At 40.9% G+C, this 16,011-nt stretch overlaps 2 protein-coding genes across 6 annotated transcripts in view; one reads left to right on the forward strand and one right to left on the reverse strand.

Moving 5' to 3' along the window:
* Positions 1–15,851, forward strand: part of LOC140481852 (MAGUK p55 subfamily member 4-like) — a 42,033-nt gene extending 26,182 nt beyond the window's left edge. For all 5 annotated transcript variants that reach the window (XM_072578405.1, XM_072578403.1, XM_072578404.1 and 2 more), the window contains 8 exons: positions 1,036–1,050; positions 2,581–2,622; positions 4,064–4,234; positions 5,140–5,220; positions 6,958–7,051; positions 10,274–10,382; positions 14,622–14,756; positions 15,359–15,851. In XM_072578405.1, the coding sequence (XP_072434506.1) occupies positions 1,036–1,050; positions 2,581–2,622; positions 4,064–4,234; positions 5,140–5,220; positions 6,958–7,051; positions 10,274–10,382; positions 14,622–14,756; positions 15,359–15,550 (839 nt within the window). In that variant the 3' untranslated portion in view covers positions 15,551–15,851. The remainder of the gene's footprint in view (positions 1–1,035; positions 1,051–2,580; positions 2,623–4,063; positions 4,235–5,139; positions 5,221–6,957; positions 7,052–10,273; positions 10,383–14,621; positions 14,757–15,358) is intronic.
* LOC140481851 (tripartite motif-containing protein 3-like) overlaps positions 1–16,011 on the reverse strand; it is a 67,148-nt gene that overhangs the window by 48,361 nt on the left and 2,776 nt on the right. The gene's annotated exons all lie outside the window — the stretch shown is intronic.

A 16,011-nucleotide genomic window follows, 5' to 3' on the forward strand; every position in this document is an offset into this window, starting at 1 on the left:
AAGAGTCCCTATATACCCGAATTAGACCTCTCAATGCACCAAGGAAAACTGGCAGTGAATTAGGAGAAGTACCTGGAATAAGTGCCAATCTATGCAGGTGGAAACACTTCAAATTAGAGCCTGCAATCTCAAGGAGCTTTTCAAAAAGTGATTTACAGGAGAGCTTCCGCAGCTGCGGGTCAGCCTGGAGAGAATTAAACCTCCCTCTGTATGGCAGTCTGTAAGATTGTCAGGAAATGGAAGAGGGAGGGTGTAAAGTGGAGAGAGGAAAGAGGAAAATGACAGCATTTGTAAAAGGCTGTACAAAATATATTACCTCCTGCCCTGTCTAAAGAATTCCAGGCCACACTGATTGTATCTGAGGGGAGAATTTTTTTTCTCTCAGTGAAGGAATGTAAAAGTGGAGCCAGTGGGACAGAATGTTGTTTACTACATGTAAAGCTGCAACCAACAGTATCCAGATAGCTCAGGGGATGGCTGTAGAAGACTATGATAGACTTGTAATATAGTATAAAACATGCATTATGGATCAGTCCTTCATTGTTGGAATGGCCTGACTTTTATCTCCACTGATATTCCTTTTTCACCTGAAATGTTTTGAATGATTCAGCTTGTGATCACAACAGTGAAACTGTGACAGTGAAAAGCTTGCATATGATCTTTCTGTGATTAAATGCTTGCACAATGACTCGCCCATGTAAATATTTCAATTGCAAGATTCCATCAGAAATGGTGATATAACAAGTGCTACAGAAATGAATTTTGTGCAAACAGGAGGATATCTAACTTATTTTTGTAGTGACCAAACTAAATTGGACGTTTTTTTCACATGTTGCTTGCTATCAATAAACGTGTTATTAAAATCCTGGGGCCACTGTTAATGCTGAGGACTAATTTTAGTTGCAGTTTGGCTGTTGGCTGGGCCGTTGAAAGCTGAGGACTAATTTTAGTTGATTGGTGGCAAGAAAGCAGAAGAGATATCTGTACTTAATGTATTATTTTACAAAATTCTTTCCTCTTGTTTGCTTTCTAAAGAGGAGCTGAGAGAAGGTAAGTCTGCAGATCATAAGTGTATCCTGATTAGAATCACAGTCATTGCTGGCCAATACCCAGCAAAACAGTAATGTAAAGTCACTATAATCCCGTATGGCTGCCCTCTCTTTAGCGATAGACAACAGGTGGTCAGTTTATGCTGAGGGTCACCACACCTCAGAGAACGGGTGAGGTTCAGAAGTTGGGGCCTTCATTGGTAACCTCAGCTGGAACAGGAATTGAACCCACACTGTTGGCATCTGTCTGCATTGTAAACCAGCCATCCAGCCACTTGATCTAACTGCTCTGATCACTGCCACCAGACCCACCTCTAGTGCTGGAAATGGAGTAACTGAAAAAGCAAGACTTCTTTGCTATGTGAGGCCAAGCTTGTACATCAGATGTCAAGGAGGTACTGGCGGGGCGGGGGGGGGGGGAGGGAAATATTCGGTGTAGCGCAGGTGCAAACATTCAGGAGCAGTGTTCATTCCCAGTGCCCAGTGGGTGTTAATAGACAGATGTTAATTAATTTCCACACTATGTCTGTTAGTGAGATTTAAATTCATGATCTTCTGAGCCAGAGTAAAGCAATGTTTGTCTGTCCCTTAAACCAAGCTCAGTTGACCTTGTTTGGGAATGGGCTAGGATTTTGCTTATGATCACCCCCTACTATCTCCAAAAAAACCAAAAATTTGAATTTACCTTGCACCTTTAACACAGTAAAACTTTGAGACATTTCACAGTTGTATTACCAAAAGAAATTTGACACTTAATGCTTAAAGAGATAATCAAGCACATGACCAAAAGATCTGTCAAAGAGGATAGGTTCAAAGAAACATTATAAAAAAGGCAAGTTAAACAGAAAAGTTTGGAAGAGGAGTTTCAAAGCTCAGAGTTTTGACGGCTTGAGGTACAACTGCCAATGATAGGACTATTAAAATTGGGGACGTGCAAGAAGCCAGAATAAGAGAAGCTTAGATACCTGGGACAATTAGACTGGAGAGGATTACAGAGGTAGAGAGGAACTCGGTCAGAGAGGAATTTGAAAACAAAGAAGAAAATTTTACAATTGATTTGTTGCTGAATAAGAAGCCAATGTAGTTCACTGAGCCACATTAACAAAATGGGGCTTAATGTGAATTAGGATACAGATACAGTGGATTAGATGACTTTAAATTGATGGAGAGTGGAAGCAAGGTGCCCAGCCAGCAAAGTACTGAAATAGTCAAAAGGGAATAAAGACAAAAGAAACACAAGGATTAGCCTCAGCTCTGCTTGTGCTCACTGACCAGTCTGGGGTAGGTTTGGGGAATTGGCTAAGAATAAAATCTTTGGCTTTTTTTAGAGGAATGCGTAAGTATTAACATAGGAGCAACTCATCCAAAAACTCCTGGTAACGCCAGTACTGGCTGAGTTACCAAGATCTAACTGCTATAATGTAGGTTCTAGTGTACATAATTTGCGATCTAATGTGTGAGAATTAAAATGTGATTTAACATCTGCCTTGTTCTATGCTCTCTTTCCTGATGATATCTCCCTGGTGTACAGAAGATGCTGAATTCAATGGACATAACCAAGGACTGTACATTCGTGAGTTATAACTTGCTCACTCTTCTCTGCAGCTGCTTTATGTATGTTTCCCATTCTGCCTCCTGTCTCTCAGTTCTGCCTTTCTGTTGCTCTCCTTGGCAGATGGATCAGATATTCACCCTGACCACTAACACTTCATTCTGGCACCAAAATGTACCTTTTCCATATCAGTAACCAAACACTGTTAGGAAAATGTGGGAAGATTCCACAAACCCTCCCCCCCTCCCACCCAAATACTGTCATGGAAAGATGGAATTTAGTCCCTCAAGTATATTGGTCAGTGAAATGAGATCATTTTAAAAATCTTTTCCAAAATTCCCATCTCTCAGAATCACAGAAATGTTATGGTGCAGATGGAGGCCATTCAGCCTGTCATATCTGCTCCAGCTCTCTGATTGTTTTGACTCATTGCTCATCTCCTGCCTTTTTTCCATAACCTTCAACATTGTTTTTATTTAAATAATCGTAGAACATAGAACATTCCAGCACAGTGTAGGCTCTTTGGCCCTCGATGTTGCGCCGACCTATGAAACCAATCTGAAGCCCATCAAACATAAACTATTCCATTCTCGTCCATATGCCTATCCAGTGACAATTTAAATGCCCTTAAAGTTGGGAGTCTACTACTGTTGAGGGCAGTGTGTTCCATGCCCCTACTACTCTGAGTAAAGAAACTACTTCTGACATCTGTCCTATATCTATCACCTCTCAATTTAAAGCCATGTCCCCTTGTGCTTGCCATCGCCATCTGAGGAAAAAGGGTCTCACTGTCCAACCTATCTAATCCTCTGATTATCTTATATGTCTCAATTAAGGCACCTCTCAATCTTCTTCCCTCTAATGAAAACAGCCTCAAGTACCTCAGTCTTTCCTCATAAGACACTCCCTCCATACCAGGCAACATCCTAGTAAATCTCCTCTGACCTCTTTCCAAAGCTTCCACATCCTTCCTATAATGCAATGACCAGAACTGCATGCAATACTCCAAGTGCGGCTGCACCAGAGTAATCATCTTATGCCCTCTTGAATATCTCAATTCAACCTGTCTCCATCACACTTGCGGGTAGTGCATTCCAGACTCCAACTATTCGCTGTTTAAGAAAGGTTTTCTCTCGTCTTGCATTTGCTTCTTCTGCAAAACACTTGAAATCTGTGCCCTCCTTTTACAAGCTGGAACAATTTCTCCCCATCTGCTTTGCCTGGATCCATCGTGATTTTGATCTGCCAAACTGTTTGGGGAAATGAAGCAGCTAGTTGTCATTTCTTTGCCAGGAATGTGTGAAGGGGGAAAGGCAGTGGGGGAAATATATGTTTGGAACTCACCCATGACCTGCAGTTATCAATAAAGACAAATAGACTAAACTTGCATTTCTTTGGTATCTTTCATAACTTTCAGTTTGACTCATCCCTGCCCATTAACACTGTTGTCCCTCCCTTACAGCGGGATTCAGAAGGAGCATGCGACTCTGCCGCAGGAAATCGAAGAGCAGTCAGTTACGGAGCTCCACCCGCTGTCCGAGCAGTTGTTATACCAGCACAGTGTCACCATATGAGGAGGTTATGAGATACCAACGCAGCCCCACTGACCGACACAGGTTGATTGTCCTGGTGGGTGAGTAACTAATCATCCAGTTTAGAAGCAGATTAAACCATCTCAGGTGGATGGTCCACAACCTCATGTGGCTGAACAGTAGCTATTTCCTCACTGACACCAGGTGACACCCTGACACTGCACTGTGTGTGTGTGTGTGTGTGTGTGTGTTAGGGTGTAGTTCTCCAGCACGGCACTGTCCCAAAATCACAGACCCTCAGGACAAAAACATATGGTCGATGATACACAATGTCAGATAGGACAGAGGCAGCAGAGTTTTAGGTGAGTTGAAATCCCACAGGAAACGTGGCAGGAGAGCTGCAATAGTCAAATCTGGAGAAGACAAAGAAATGGATGAGAGTTTCAGTAGTTATGGGACTGAGGCAAACGTGGAGATGGGCAACGTTACAGTGAGGTCAGTGGTCATTCTAATGGAGATGTTATGGGATCACAGGCTCAGCTCCAAATTGACTGTGATGTTGAGGTAGTGAACAATCTGATTCAGTCTGAGGCAGTAGCTGGGGTGCACTTCCTGAAGCAGAGGTGGGGTCTGATGACAATTTTTTGCTTCCTGATATTTAAGTGGAGGAGATTGTGACTCACAAACAGTGGAGAGGAGTGATGTGCTGGAGAAAAGTGGTGGAGTGATGCTGCTGACAACGTATAATGTGAAACCTTACTCGAATGCAAGAATTGCTATGGCTACAATTCAATAGGACAGAGTTGAAACAAGTCAGGGTAGTCCCATTGAGCAGGACAACAGGGGAGACAGTTGTTTTTCAGAGCTTTGGTGACCCACACCCCACCACTAACATTATGATGACAAATTGGAATTTGAACACTTTCTGACTGGGAAATGTCTTGTGATAATTGGGCACATTGATACCAGAGGCAACTTTGGTTTTCTTGTTTTCCTGACACATTAGGTCCCTCAGGAGTGGGAGTGAATGAACTGAGAAGAAGGTTGATTGAGTCAGATCCAGATCTCTTCCAAAGTCCTGTACCACGTAAGTCTAGATATCTGCGTAACATCACCCACAGCATCAATGAGTTTGCACACAACTATCTGATTGGCAGCAAACCATGAGATCCTTTAATGGGAGAGACATACCACCATCTGTTGTGCAGGGTCTTGAGACTCTGTTTTCAGAAACATAGGCACAAGGAATTCACTTAGGTGACCTGGATTCTGCTGGGTGCAGTAGATCAGGAGTGACTAGTCCATTGTGAACACAAGGTGTCTGATCAGTTAGGACAAAAGGTGCCCAGGGCCCTTCCTATTAGTAAACAGCGGCAAGGTGCTCTGCCTCTCCGATACTGACGCCTCTTTACCCCGGTTTTACCCTCTTGGTCCTGCAGTCCCATGACTCATTCATCCAACTGGAGTCTGTGTGATCTCCGCAGCAGATCAGGCAGCATCCAAGGAGCAGGAGAATCGACGTTTCGGGATAAGTCCTTCTTCAGGAATGGGGGCTGATTCCTGAAGAAGGGCTTATGCCCGAAACGTCGATTCTCCTGCTCCTTGGATGCTGCCTGACCTGCTGCGCTTTTCCAGCAACACATTTTTAGCTCTGATCTCCAGCATCTGCAGTCCTCACTTTCTCCTCTGTGTGATCTCCATCGGGCTAATTTTAGTCCTTTCACAAGTTGCTGCCTCTGTATTTAATATGTCAGGTAGCTGATGAAGCAGCAGTGCTCTGAAATCTAGTACTTCCAAATAAATCTGTTGGACTATAACCTGGTGTTGTGTGGTTTTTAACACTGGCTCCTCTACATCATGGCAACCTGTTCAAGGCACACCTCTGGAGCTGGGCCTTATCGCTGAGAAGTAGGGTCACCACATCTGCACCACAAGAGTCTCTAACAGGCACATTTAAAGCTAAATGTCTCTTAATTACCTGCTTAACAGTCTTAATTGGTTACTCACTTTTTAATATGGATTAGCTAATTTGCTGTCTTCCTGCCAGTCATTTAACACAGCCATCAGGATTCCTACTCTCCTGTGATTCTATAGACATTTCTAAATGACTCCTGTCTCTGATCCAGGCTTGTTGATTACCTCAGATTTTGTCTATTGTCTTATCGAGGGGGTGATTGGTCAGTCAGCTCGTCCGGTTGCTCAGGTATTTGTAAGATCATGGCTGATCATCTACATTGAATCATTTCCCTCCCCTCCCCTTGATTCTCTTAGTTCCCAAAAGATGAACAATCTCAGATTGGAATATATTCATTCAATCTACAGGATTGAGGGTAGAGAAGTCTAAAGACTCATGATCTTCTGGATGAAGAAATGTTTTCTCATCTCAGTCCGAAATGGCCAACCTGAGACAATGATCCCTATTCTCAACATTCCAGTCAGATAGAAACAGTCTCTCAGCGTTGACCCCCTAAAACCATCTCAAAGTTTGACACTTTTCAATGAGATCACTTCCCATTCTTCTACATTCCAGAGAATATTAGCCCATTCTGCTCTATATCTTCTCAGAGGACACTCTTCTCATACCAGGAATTAACTGAGGCAATTATTTTCAAAGGCAAATATATGTCCCGCTTTAGATAAGGAGAACAAAATGGTCCACAGTACTCCAGGTTCAGATGAAGGATGAGTTTGAGTGGAAGCTGGAGGACGTGTGTCTAAGCTAGATTCCTCATGGTATATTCTGCATTTACCAAACCACATTCAATGTGTATAACTTCAACCCTGCTTTGGTTCAGCCTGGTTCTCCTCCCTCTTGCCCTTGCAGATACCACTCGGCCACCAAACAGCTATGAGGAAGATGGACGGGAGTACTACTTTGTTTCCAAAGAAACATTTGAAGCAATGGCATTGAGTCACAGGTGAGGACCCACTGGGTTGAAATCAAAAATGGCTAATGGTTGATGGGGACTATGTTAGCTGAAAGAACAGTCCCATTGGGTAACAAGGCACTGGAATAATATGAAATCCATTGCAATGACACTGCTACTGGAAACTCTTTCTAAGCTGTCTGTTGCAAATGGAGCAACATTGCCTTCAGGCTATGTTCTCATGCAGTCTAGTGGTCACAGAGCATCAATAACAATAGGAGTCTCAGCTCATCCACCTGTCTGGAAGTTGATATGAATAACAGAGCAGCAGAAACTGCATCTAAACATAAGTTTGGGAGTGGGGAGAAAGCAGATGAAGTGGATGCAGTGACCACTCTTCACTTATGCTGATAGGGGTGGGAGGGAAATGGTTTGACTCAGTCACAGAAGGATGAGTTTCAAACAGCACCCCACCCAACTCCCCACCACCAATAAGCAGTCTCAGATTTTAAAAGAAGGGGTAGTACAGTAAGGCAACTACTATCAAGATTCCAGCTGTTGTGGGTAACATTGTGTCGGGATGCATATGTTACAGCAACGCATGGGTCTGAACAGTAGTCTGCCAAAGACTAGATAATTCTGTCGTTTCACCACATGGGGAGCATCATGATAAAGTTTTGGATCGACTGCTTTTCACCTGAGGGTTTAAATGAGGTTTCTGAGGAAATTGCAAATGCTTTGGTCATATCTCTAAAGTTTGCTTAATGCAGGAATGATCGCTTCTCTATTGTAAAATTATAAAGATAGCTTGTTATTTAAGAAATATGAGGAAGCAAAGTCAGGAAATTACAGACCTTTTAGTCTAACATCTGTTGCAGGAAACTTGTTTGAATCTATAATTAATGACACAGTGACAGAGAACTTAGAGAGAATTTTGAGTTTATTACAGAGAGTCAACATGGATTTGTAAAAGGGCTGGTCATATCAAACAAATTCGATTGAACTACAGTGTACAAAATTGAAGACAAATTATTAACTTGGCTAGATGAATAGTTAGACATTTAGGACAGAAAAGAGATGTAATGGATATGCACTCAAATATGACTGGAAGTGTTCCAACAGGGCCTATTTTGGGATCTCAAGTATTCACTATATCCATGAGTGATTTAAAATTTTAATATATATAATATATATATATATCCATGTAAGTCTCGATTAACTGACCATACAAAGATTACAAGCAGATTAAGCAATATAGAAAGGAGCATAAATTATAAATAAATAGATTAAATTAATGGACAGCAATGTGGCAGATGAATTTTGATGCAAGTATATGAGAAGTCACCCCAAGTAGATCAAAAAATAAAGGGGCTGAGGTATTTTTTAAATGGTGAAAAGCTTGTAAATGTGCAAGTTCAAGGAAGTATTAAGGGTTCGAATGCTCAGATGATTAAATGTAGTGATTTAGGACAAAAAGAAATCAAAAAGGTTTATGAAATTTTAGCCTATTTACCTAGAAACATAGAAAGTAATAGCAGGAATAGACCATTCAGTCCTTTGAACTTAACCCCACCATTCAATATGATCACATCTGATCAACCAACTCAGTTTCCTGGTCTCACTTTCTCCCCATATCCTTTGCTCCTATTAGCCCTCATAACGATACCTATCTCCTTTTTGAAAATATTCAATGTTTTGGCATGAACCATTTTCTGTGACAGAGAATTCCACAGCCTCACCACTCTCGGGGTGAAGAAATTTCTCCTCATCTCAGTCCTAAATAGCCTACCCTGTATCTTAAAATGTGACTCCCTGGTTCTGGACTCCATAGTCATTGGGAACATCCCTGCCTTGTCCTGTTAGAATGTGATGGGTTTCTATGAGATCCTCTTCATTCTTATAAACTCCAATGAATACAGTCCTAACCAATCCAGTCTCTCTGCATACCTCAGTCTGTCATCCCAGGAATCAGTCTGGTCAACCTTTGTTGCATGGCCTCTGTAGCCAGAACATCCTTCCTCAGATAAGGAGACCAAAACTATGTACAATATTCCAGGTGTGGGCTCACCAAGGCCCTGTACAATTACAGCAAGATATCCCTGCTCTTGTACTCAAATCATCTCATTGTGAAGACCAACATACCATTTGTCTTCTTCACCATGTGCTGTGACTGCATGCTTACTTTCAACAACTGGTGCACGGGTATCATTGCACCTCGCCCTTTCCCAATCTATCACCATTCACGTAACAATCTGCCTTCCTGCTTTTGCAACCAAATTGGATAACCTCACACTAATCCACATTATACTTCATCTGTCACACATTTGCCCGCCCACTCAACTTGTCCAAATCACACTGAAGCATCTCTTTATCCTCTTCACAGTTCACCCTTCCATCCAGTTTTGTAGCTAGAGGGCTTGAATATAAAGAGAAGGAAGTTTAGCTGCAGCTACAAAGCCCTGACTTGTTTACATCTGGAAAACTGCATAGTTCTTGGGATCACAACTTGGAAAGGATGTATTATCTGTAAAAGAAGACTAGCATAGATTCACCCAAATATTATCAAGGTTCCAAGGATTAGATAATGATGAGAGATTACATGTCCCTAAGTTGTCTCAGGTTTTTAGAATTTTGAAAGGAATCTATTGATTAGATAAGGACAAACAATTTCTGACGGTGAAAGAGTCTAGGACAAAGGGACATAACTTTAAGATCAGGAATGAAGTCATGAAACATACAGTGGTTGAAACATGGAATACAGTCCCTAAGAATCAGTACGTACCAACTCAATTTTCAACTTAAAATCTAATATGGATAGGTTTTTGATGGCCAAAGATATTTAGCAATTATGGAACCAACATAGACAAATGGAGGGAGAACTATATTAAATGCCAGAACAGGCTTAAGGGGCTGAAAGGAACAGGGAGAGGCCAATTTCCTAATTTGAGTTCATAGAATTAATATACCAGAGTTACAGGCTTCTGTTGGAAAGATAATGTATTAAATGTCAAGTTTCAATGGAAGATTTAATGTATCAATGGGGAGAGTTTTGACATAACAGTTCATGTAGTATACTGATGGGGTTCAATAGTTCATTTAGGACAATAAAGAGTGAAGACAGGATGTAATTCAAGAAACTGTGCACCCAAGATGTTATGAAAGTGAAGAGCCTCTGATCTCCTCCATTCTGCCAGGTAGACATTGACTGTGACATACGAATGAAAGTTGAAACTAATATCATTCTGTTTGTGAAGGGTCTTCTTCTCACTTCAGGTTCCTGGACTATGGACAGTACAAAGGGCATCTATATGGCACGAGCAGGGAGGCTGTGCGCTTGATTCTGGACTTGGGGTTAATTTGTGTCATTGACCTGGAGCCCCAAGTAAGTGTTCATGTACATATTGAAGGGTAAAGAACAGCTGGACTGTTCTGCAATGGTCATCTTGATCAATTAATATTGTTAAGGTCAAACCTTGGCAATAGAAGCCCACTCTGTGAAGCACTAGATTGGAAATCATGGATGCTTCACAGCACAGTTTAATGGAATGGCTATAATTACTGCCAAATTCACATCCTTCCTTTACTAAGAGGGTGGCTTTATTTTCTAACATTGGGTCTCACTTCAATCTATCACCTTACCCTTTAGTTGGCATCTACATTGAAAAGCTTACCATCATATAATACTGTATTGTGTTCACAGCACAAAAACAAGTCATTTGGCCCAACTTTATTCTCCACATGGACCTCCTCCCATTCCTCACTATCTAACTCCATCAACCTCACTCAGTGTTGTCAAGATCTGGGACTCTTCTGGAACAGGTGGGAGGAGCTGATTATAAAAATAACTTTAAGGGGAGGTTGAACAAACACTTGAGGATGATGAATTTCCAAGGTTATGGACAAAAGATGGGGGTGGGAGACTAAGCACAATTAATTTTTCAAAGAGTCATTACAAGCATAATGAGCCAAATGCCCTACTTCTGAGCAATAAGGTTTTTGACTCTATGAATATGTTGTTTTGTTCCTTTCTCTCTCACCTGCTTATCTGTATTAAATGAATCTATGCTACTTGCCTCAATTACTCTCTGTGGTTGCAAATTCTACATTTGTTACTCTCCTGACTTCCTATTAGATTTATTGGAGACTGTCTTATCTTAATGATCCCTAGTAGATCATAGAATTATTACAGTGCAGAAGGAGGCTATTCAGCCCCTTGGGCTTTCACCTGTTACATTATCTAGTGCCCATTTCCTGCCATTTCTCCATATTCCTATGCACCAGTACTTTCCAAAAAACAAAATCCAATGCCCTTTTAAATACCTCAATTGAATCTGCCTACATCGCATTTCTGGGCAGTGCATGCCATAGTTTAATAAATTGCTTCATGAAAATTTTTTTTCTCTCATTACCCTGCATGGAATCTGGTTGGGAAGTGAAAATCTCTTTTCTTTAGCTGCTGTATCTAATCCTTTCATAAAGCTACAGACCTCTTTCAAGTCACCCTTCAATCTTATTTTCATAAACTAAAAGGTCCAAAATTTCCTCATAGCTATTACCTCACGGTGCTGGTTTCATTTCAGTAAATCTTTTAAATACCTTGTCCATTGTCTCTGCATCTTTTTTTATAGCACAGACACCAAAAATATTCACACTGCTCCAAGTTAACCATTTTATCTATTTTTCAATGTTATCCCTCAAAAATTGAATGCCAGTGCTTTTTTCATTTATTGTTACTGCTATTTTTAATGTTATGCTCCCATACTCCAAAAGGTTATGACCTTGTAATGCTTCCTACCAAAACGTACCATCACTTTTCAGCGTACGTTATTGTTCTTTTGTTACTTCAGCCATCCTTATCTTGTGAAACATGCCAAAGAAATGTGAGTCTTTTGTTTCTTTAATTTTGAATTCATTTGCCAATAATGTGTTCACTCTGCATCTTTATCCGTGTCTCCGTATGTTATATTGCAGTACATTTTTGTTCCTACATTTTGTTAACTGTTGTCCAATGCTTAGTATTGTTTACAAGTTTAGCAATTGTGCTTCTGATTCCTGATTCCAAATTGTTTATGGAAATGGTGAACAAGTACAGTCTCAGCTCTGATCTTGTGGTAAACCTCTCTCATCCTTACCCTGATCTTTGTTTCCTACTTTTTGCAGCCAACTTGCTATCCATGATACTAATGATCTCCTGACACCATTTGTGAGGACTATCTGCCACTGTCCTTCAAATTTATCATCTGTCACACTCCAAACCTTGTTGGCACTGAAATGCTCTTCTCCTTTTCTCACTTAGTCAGCTCCTCATCCGCTATGCTGTCAAGCTCCACCCAAGTTCCCTCCACTGAGCTCTTCCATGTTCTCTGGAATCCTGTCCTCACTCAATCTCTGCTTGTCTGAATCTGCTTCACTCAGGAATAAATCTACTCCCTCTCATTCAACTTGTTCCAGACTGTCCTTCCCGCCTATCACAAGTCCATAGTCATCACTGTCCTGCTCAACAATCCTATCAGTTCCACTCCTCATCTCCTCGAAGTTGCTCCACATTCACTCTTCCCCTACTTTAATTTCCACTTTTACAGTCCTAAATCCAAGGATCAACATGTAAATCAGACAACACCTGAAATGGAGAAAACAAAGAAACAACTGCACAAACTGAAAATCAGAAACAAAAACAGTTCTGATGAATGGTCACTGGACCTGAAACGCTAACGCGTCTTTCGCTCCATGATGCTGCCAGACCTGCTGAGTTTTCCCAGCAATTTTTATTTTTGTTGCATTCGACTGACATGATGGTTCAGTGCAAAAACTGCTGGGTGCTTTTGACTATTATTTGCCTCTTTCTCCACTTCCTCTGGTGCTCTGGTGGATGAGGACAACCCCAAGCTCCTTTCCTCAGCACCAAAATGCTTCTCATGGTTCTCTATTCTACATTGCCTTTTCAGTTTTGCCTCTAATCTCAAATATGGGATGCTGATGGATTATTTATATCTATGAAATTGAGATCATTTATACAGCTGCCTCACCCACTTAATCTTCCCTTACCATCCTACATATCTGGCCTCACTCATACTATTCCACAATTGAGTTGTCTGGCCAACTAATTGGCAACCTTTCTCTCAGGTACAAATTGTTGTGATTGTTTGATATTTGGCATTCTTGGATTTGCCTGATGAGAACAAAACAAAAATTTTTGCCAACATGTATCTCTTTTCAACAAGATTGAATGGATTTTCTTGATACACTGCATGGTCACCTCAGATGTGCCTGCACTATCTCATTCCTTTATTCCTCCCAGAGCATTTGCCAACTTGCATTCTATTGATGACAATATCCCACTTTACCATTCCAAGACTTCACCAATATCTTGGACCACTTCTGTGCAGTTTCAGAAAAAGTCATTAGATTAGATTGTGCCATCGTGCCGCCCACAAATGCCACTCATCTACAACTTAACTCTGGCAAGACTCGAGAGATCCTATCTGGCTCCCATTAAAATCTCTATATCCTTCGCCCCTTTCATTCTCTCCAAAGCCTATCAACCTTCTTAAAGCACAGTGTCCAGAAGCAGATATAATACTCCAGCTAAGGCTTAACGTGTGCTTTATATAAGTTCAAATAAATTCCTTCTTTTGTACTCCATGCCCTGATTAATAAACCCTCAAATACTGAGGATACCATATGATTTATTAGCTGTTCTCTGTCCTATAACCTTCAGCCATTCCCCGCTCTATCGTTATAGCCCTGCACATTTTTTTCCTTGAGAGCTAGTCCAATGTCCTTTAGAAATCACTGATCAGCTCCTCATTCTTTCTTACGGCTTTGTGTTCCAAAATGTCTTCTCCATTGTTTTGATTGGATTTGCATCCTTCTTACGGCTGCATTACAGTTTCAGAGCCTTCTTCAGTCTTGAACCCACATTCTGGAATGTTCTTCTTAAGTTTCTCCACTTCACCATGTCTCTCACCTCTTCCTAAAGCCTCAGAGATACCTGGCTCTTTTGCTAGGTCTCCAGTAATTTTCCCTATCTCTTCCACCACTGCCGATTTGGTGCCTGCTCTTCAGGCTGCTGTGAAACATAGTTTGCTATGTTAAAGCTGTTGGAAAAATGCAAGCAGTACTGTTGAAAAGTAAGTGGACTACTTGAGATGCACCTCATAAGTTAAGATCACTGAAAAAAAACAAATAATATGTCAGGATAAGAGGAGATTTTCTTTCTGTAGCAAATTCTTGAATTGGAATACAGCGCCAGCAAAAGGTGGAAGCAAATTCAATCATAACTTCCAAAGGGGAGATGGATAACTAGTCAAAAAGAAAAAAAAATGCAGGGCTGTAGGAAAACAGCAACAGGATTGGAAATGACTGGATGAAAAAATCCAGAACAGGCACAAGGCTAGATGCCTATTTCTGTGCTTTATGAGTCTATATAGGTTGAACAAGTGCTGTGTAATGTTAGAGGTGATGGTGGTGCTTTACAATGCAAAGACTTAACATGAATTTCTATGTATAACACAAGTGGAATGACGGGCTGGGTAAGTTGGCGTGTAGTTTGCTAAACAAGATAAGGTTCCTCTTAGATTCATGACTACATTGCTAAGTGCTTTGACTTCCTCCTTTACAGAGAATTCCAGAGGCACGAACAAAAGAGTTAAAACCCTTCATTATATTCATCAAACCTCCAAGCATCAGGCGCTTGCAACAAACACGAGCAAAAAGCCGTATCATCACTGATTATTATGTTAACAGATCTTTCAAGGTGGGTTTGCATTTCAATAACTTTTTTTGTTGCCATTCCAAATTATTGGCACTTAGCCATTAGGGGAAGATTTTGACACCAACATTCCAATACAGAACTTATTTCTGGATATCTAGCAACAGTCACTGGTACATTGAATAGGATCATCAAACTGATGCCCAAGGCCGACTAGCGTCAAATTCTGTATGACCAGGAAATAGAAACTAGAAATATGAGGGCTCTGTTTCTGCGACTCTGTGATCTGCCATTAAATTCAGCAGGAATTCTTTCAGGTTCTCCGCATACAAACCAAAAACATCACTCAACATTGTCTTCCTAGAAATATCAGTGCCACTATCTCTTCCATTGTATTAGTCACTAGTTCCTTTATCACATTGTCTCTCTCTCTCTCTCTCTCTCAATCCCTCTCTGTATTTGGATCTCTCTACCTTCCTAACTTTCTCACTCCTTGTATCTGTATTGCTCCCTGTAAATATCTCTCTTTCTTGCGCTCTTTCTCTGAATCACTGTCACTCCTTCTATCACTCGCCTGACTCCTGTATCACAGCATGGCCTCTCTCCATATAAAACATTTATTTCAAACATATATTTTTGACTCATAGGAAGAAGACTTACAAGAGATGGAGGATGTATCTGAGAAGATGCTGGACTATTTTGGACACCTGTTTGACTGTGTGATTGTGAATGATGAGCTTCCAGACACCCACACGCAGCTACTTTGCGCTGTCAAGCGAGCTCAGTCTGAACCACACTGGGTACCAGCAGCTTGGCTCAATTCAGACATGAATGCATAATTCCTTCTCCATTGGGTGTCAGGTGTAAAATAGATGGTAACTGCCATATGGATATTTGATAGGACAGTGTCAAGGAAATTTTAATCTGCATCTAACCCTGTGCTATATCTGCCTTGGGCATGAGATTGAAATTTTTGAGAGCTGAGAGCCTTTCCATTGGTAAGTAAAATAATACAGATCAACACAAAACGTTGAAATTTTAATGTAGTACCCTCTTACACAGTGAGCTATATATAATAGTGCAAATTCTCTGTTGAGAGTTAGATACCAAATAAATGTTGCATGATAAATAATAAAGTCATATTGGTTGTCTGCTTTACTTAATGATGAGCTAGGGTTCTATGATCATTATTCTTCCCTCCTTTCCTTGACTTCTTATAACCTTCCTCATTTTGATGTTAATGCTTTTCTCAGTTCTTTCCTCTTCTGGAGTTGCAGAGTCTTGCTGCACCATGATCATA

The sequence above is a fragment of the Chiloscyllium punctatum genome, chromosome 10, assembly GCF_047496795.1.
Source record: "Chiloscyllium punctatum isolate Juve2018m chromosome 10, sChiPun1.3, whole genome shotgun sequence".
Lineage (NCBI taxonomy): Eukaryota > Metazoa > Chordata > Chondrichthyes > Orectolobiformes > Hemiscylliidae > Chiloscyllium > Chiloscyllium punctatum.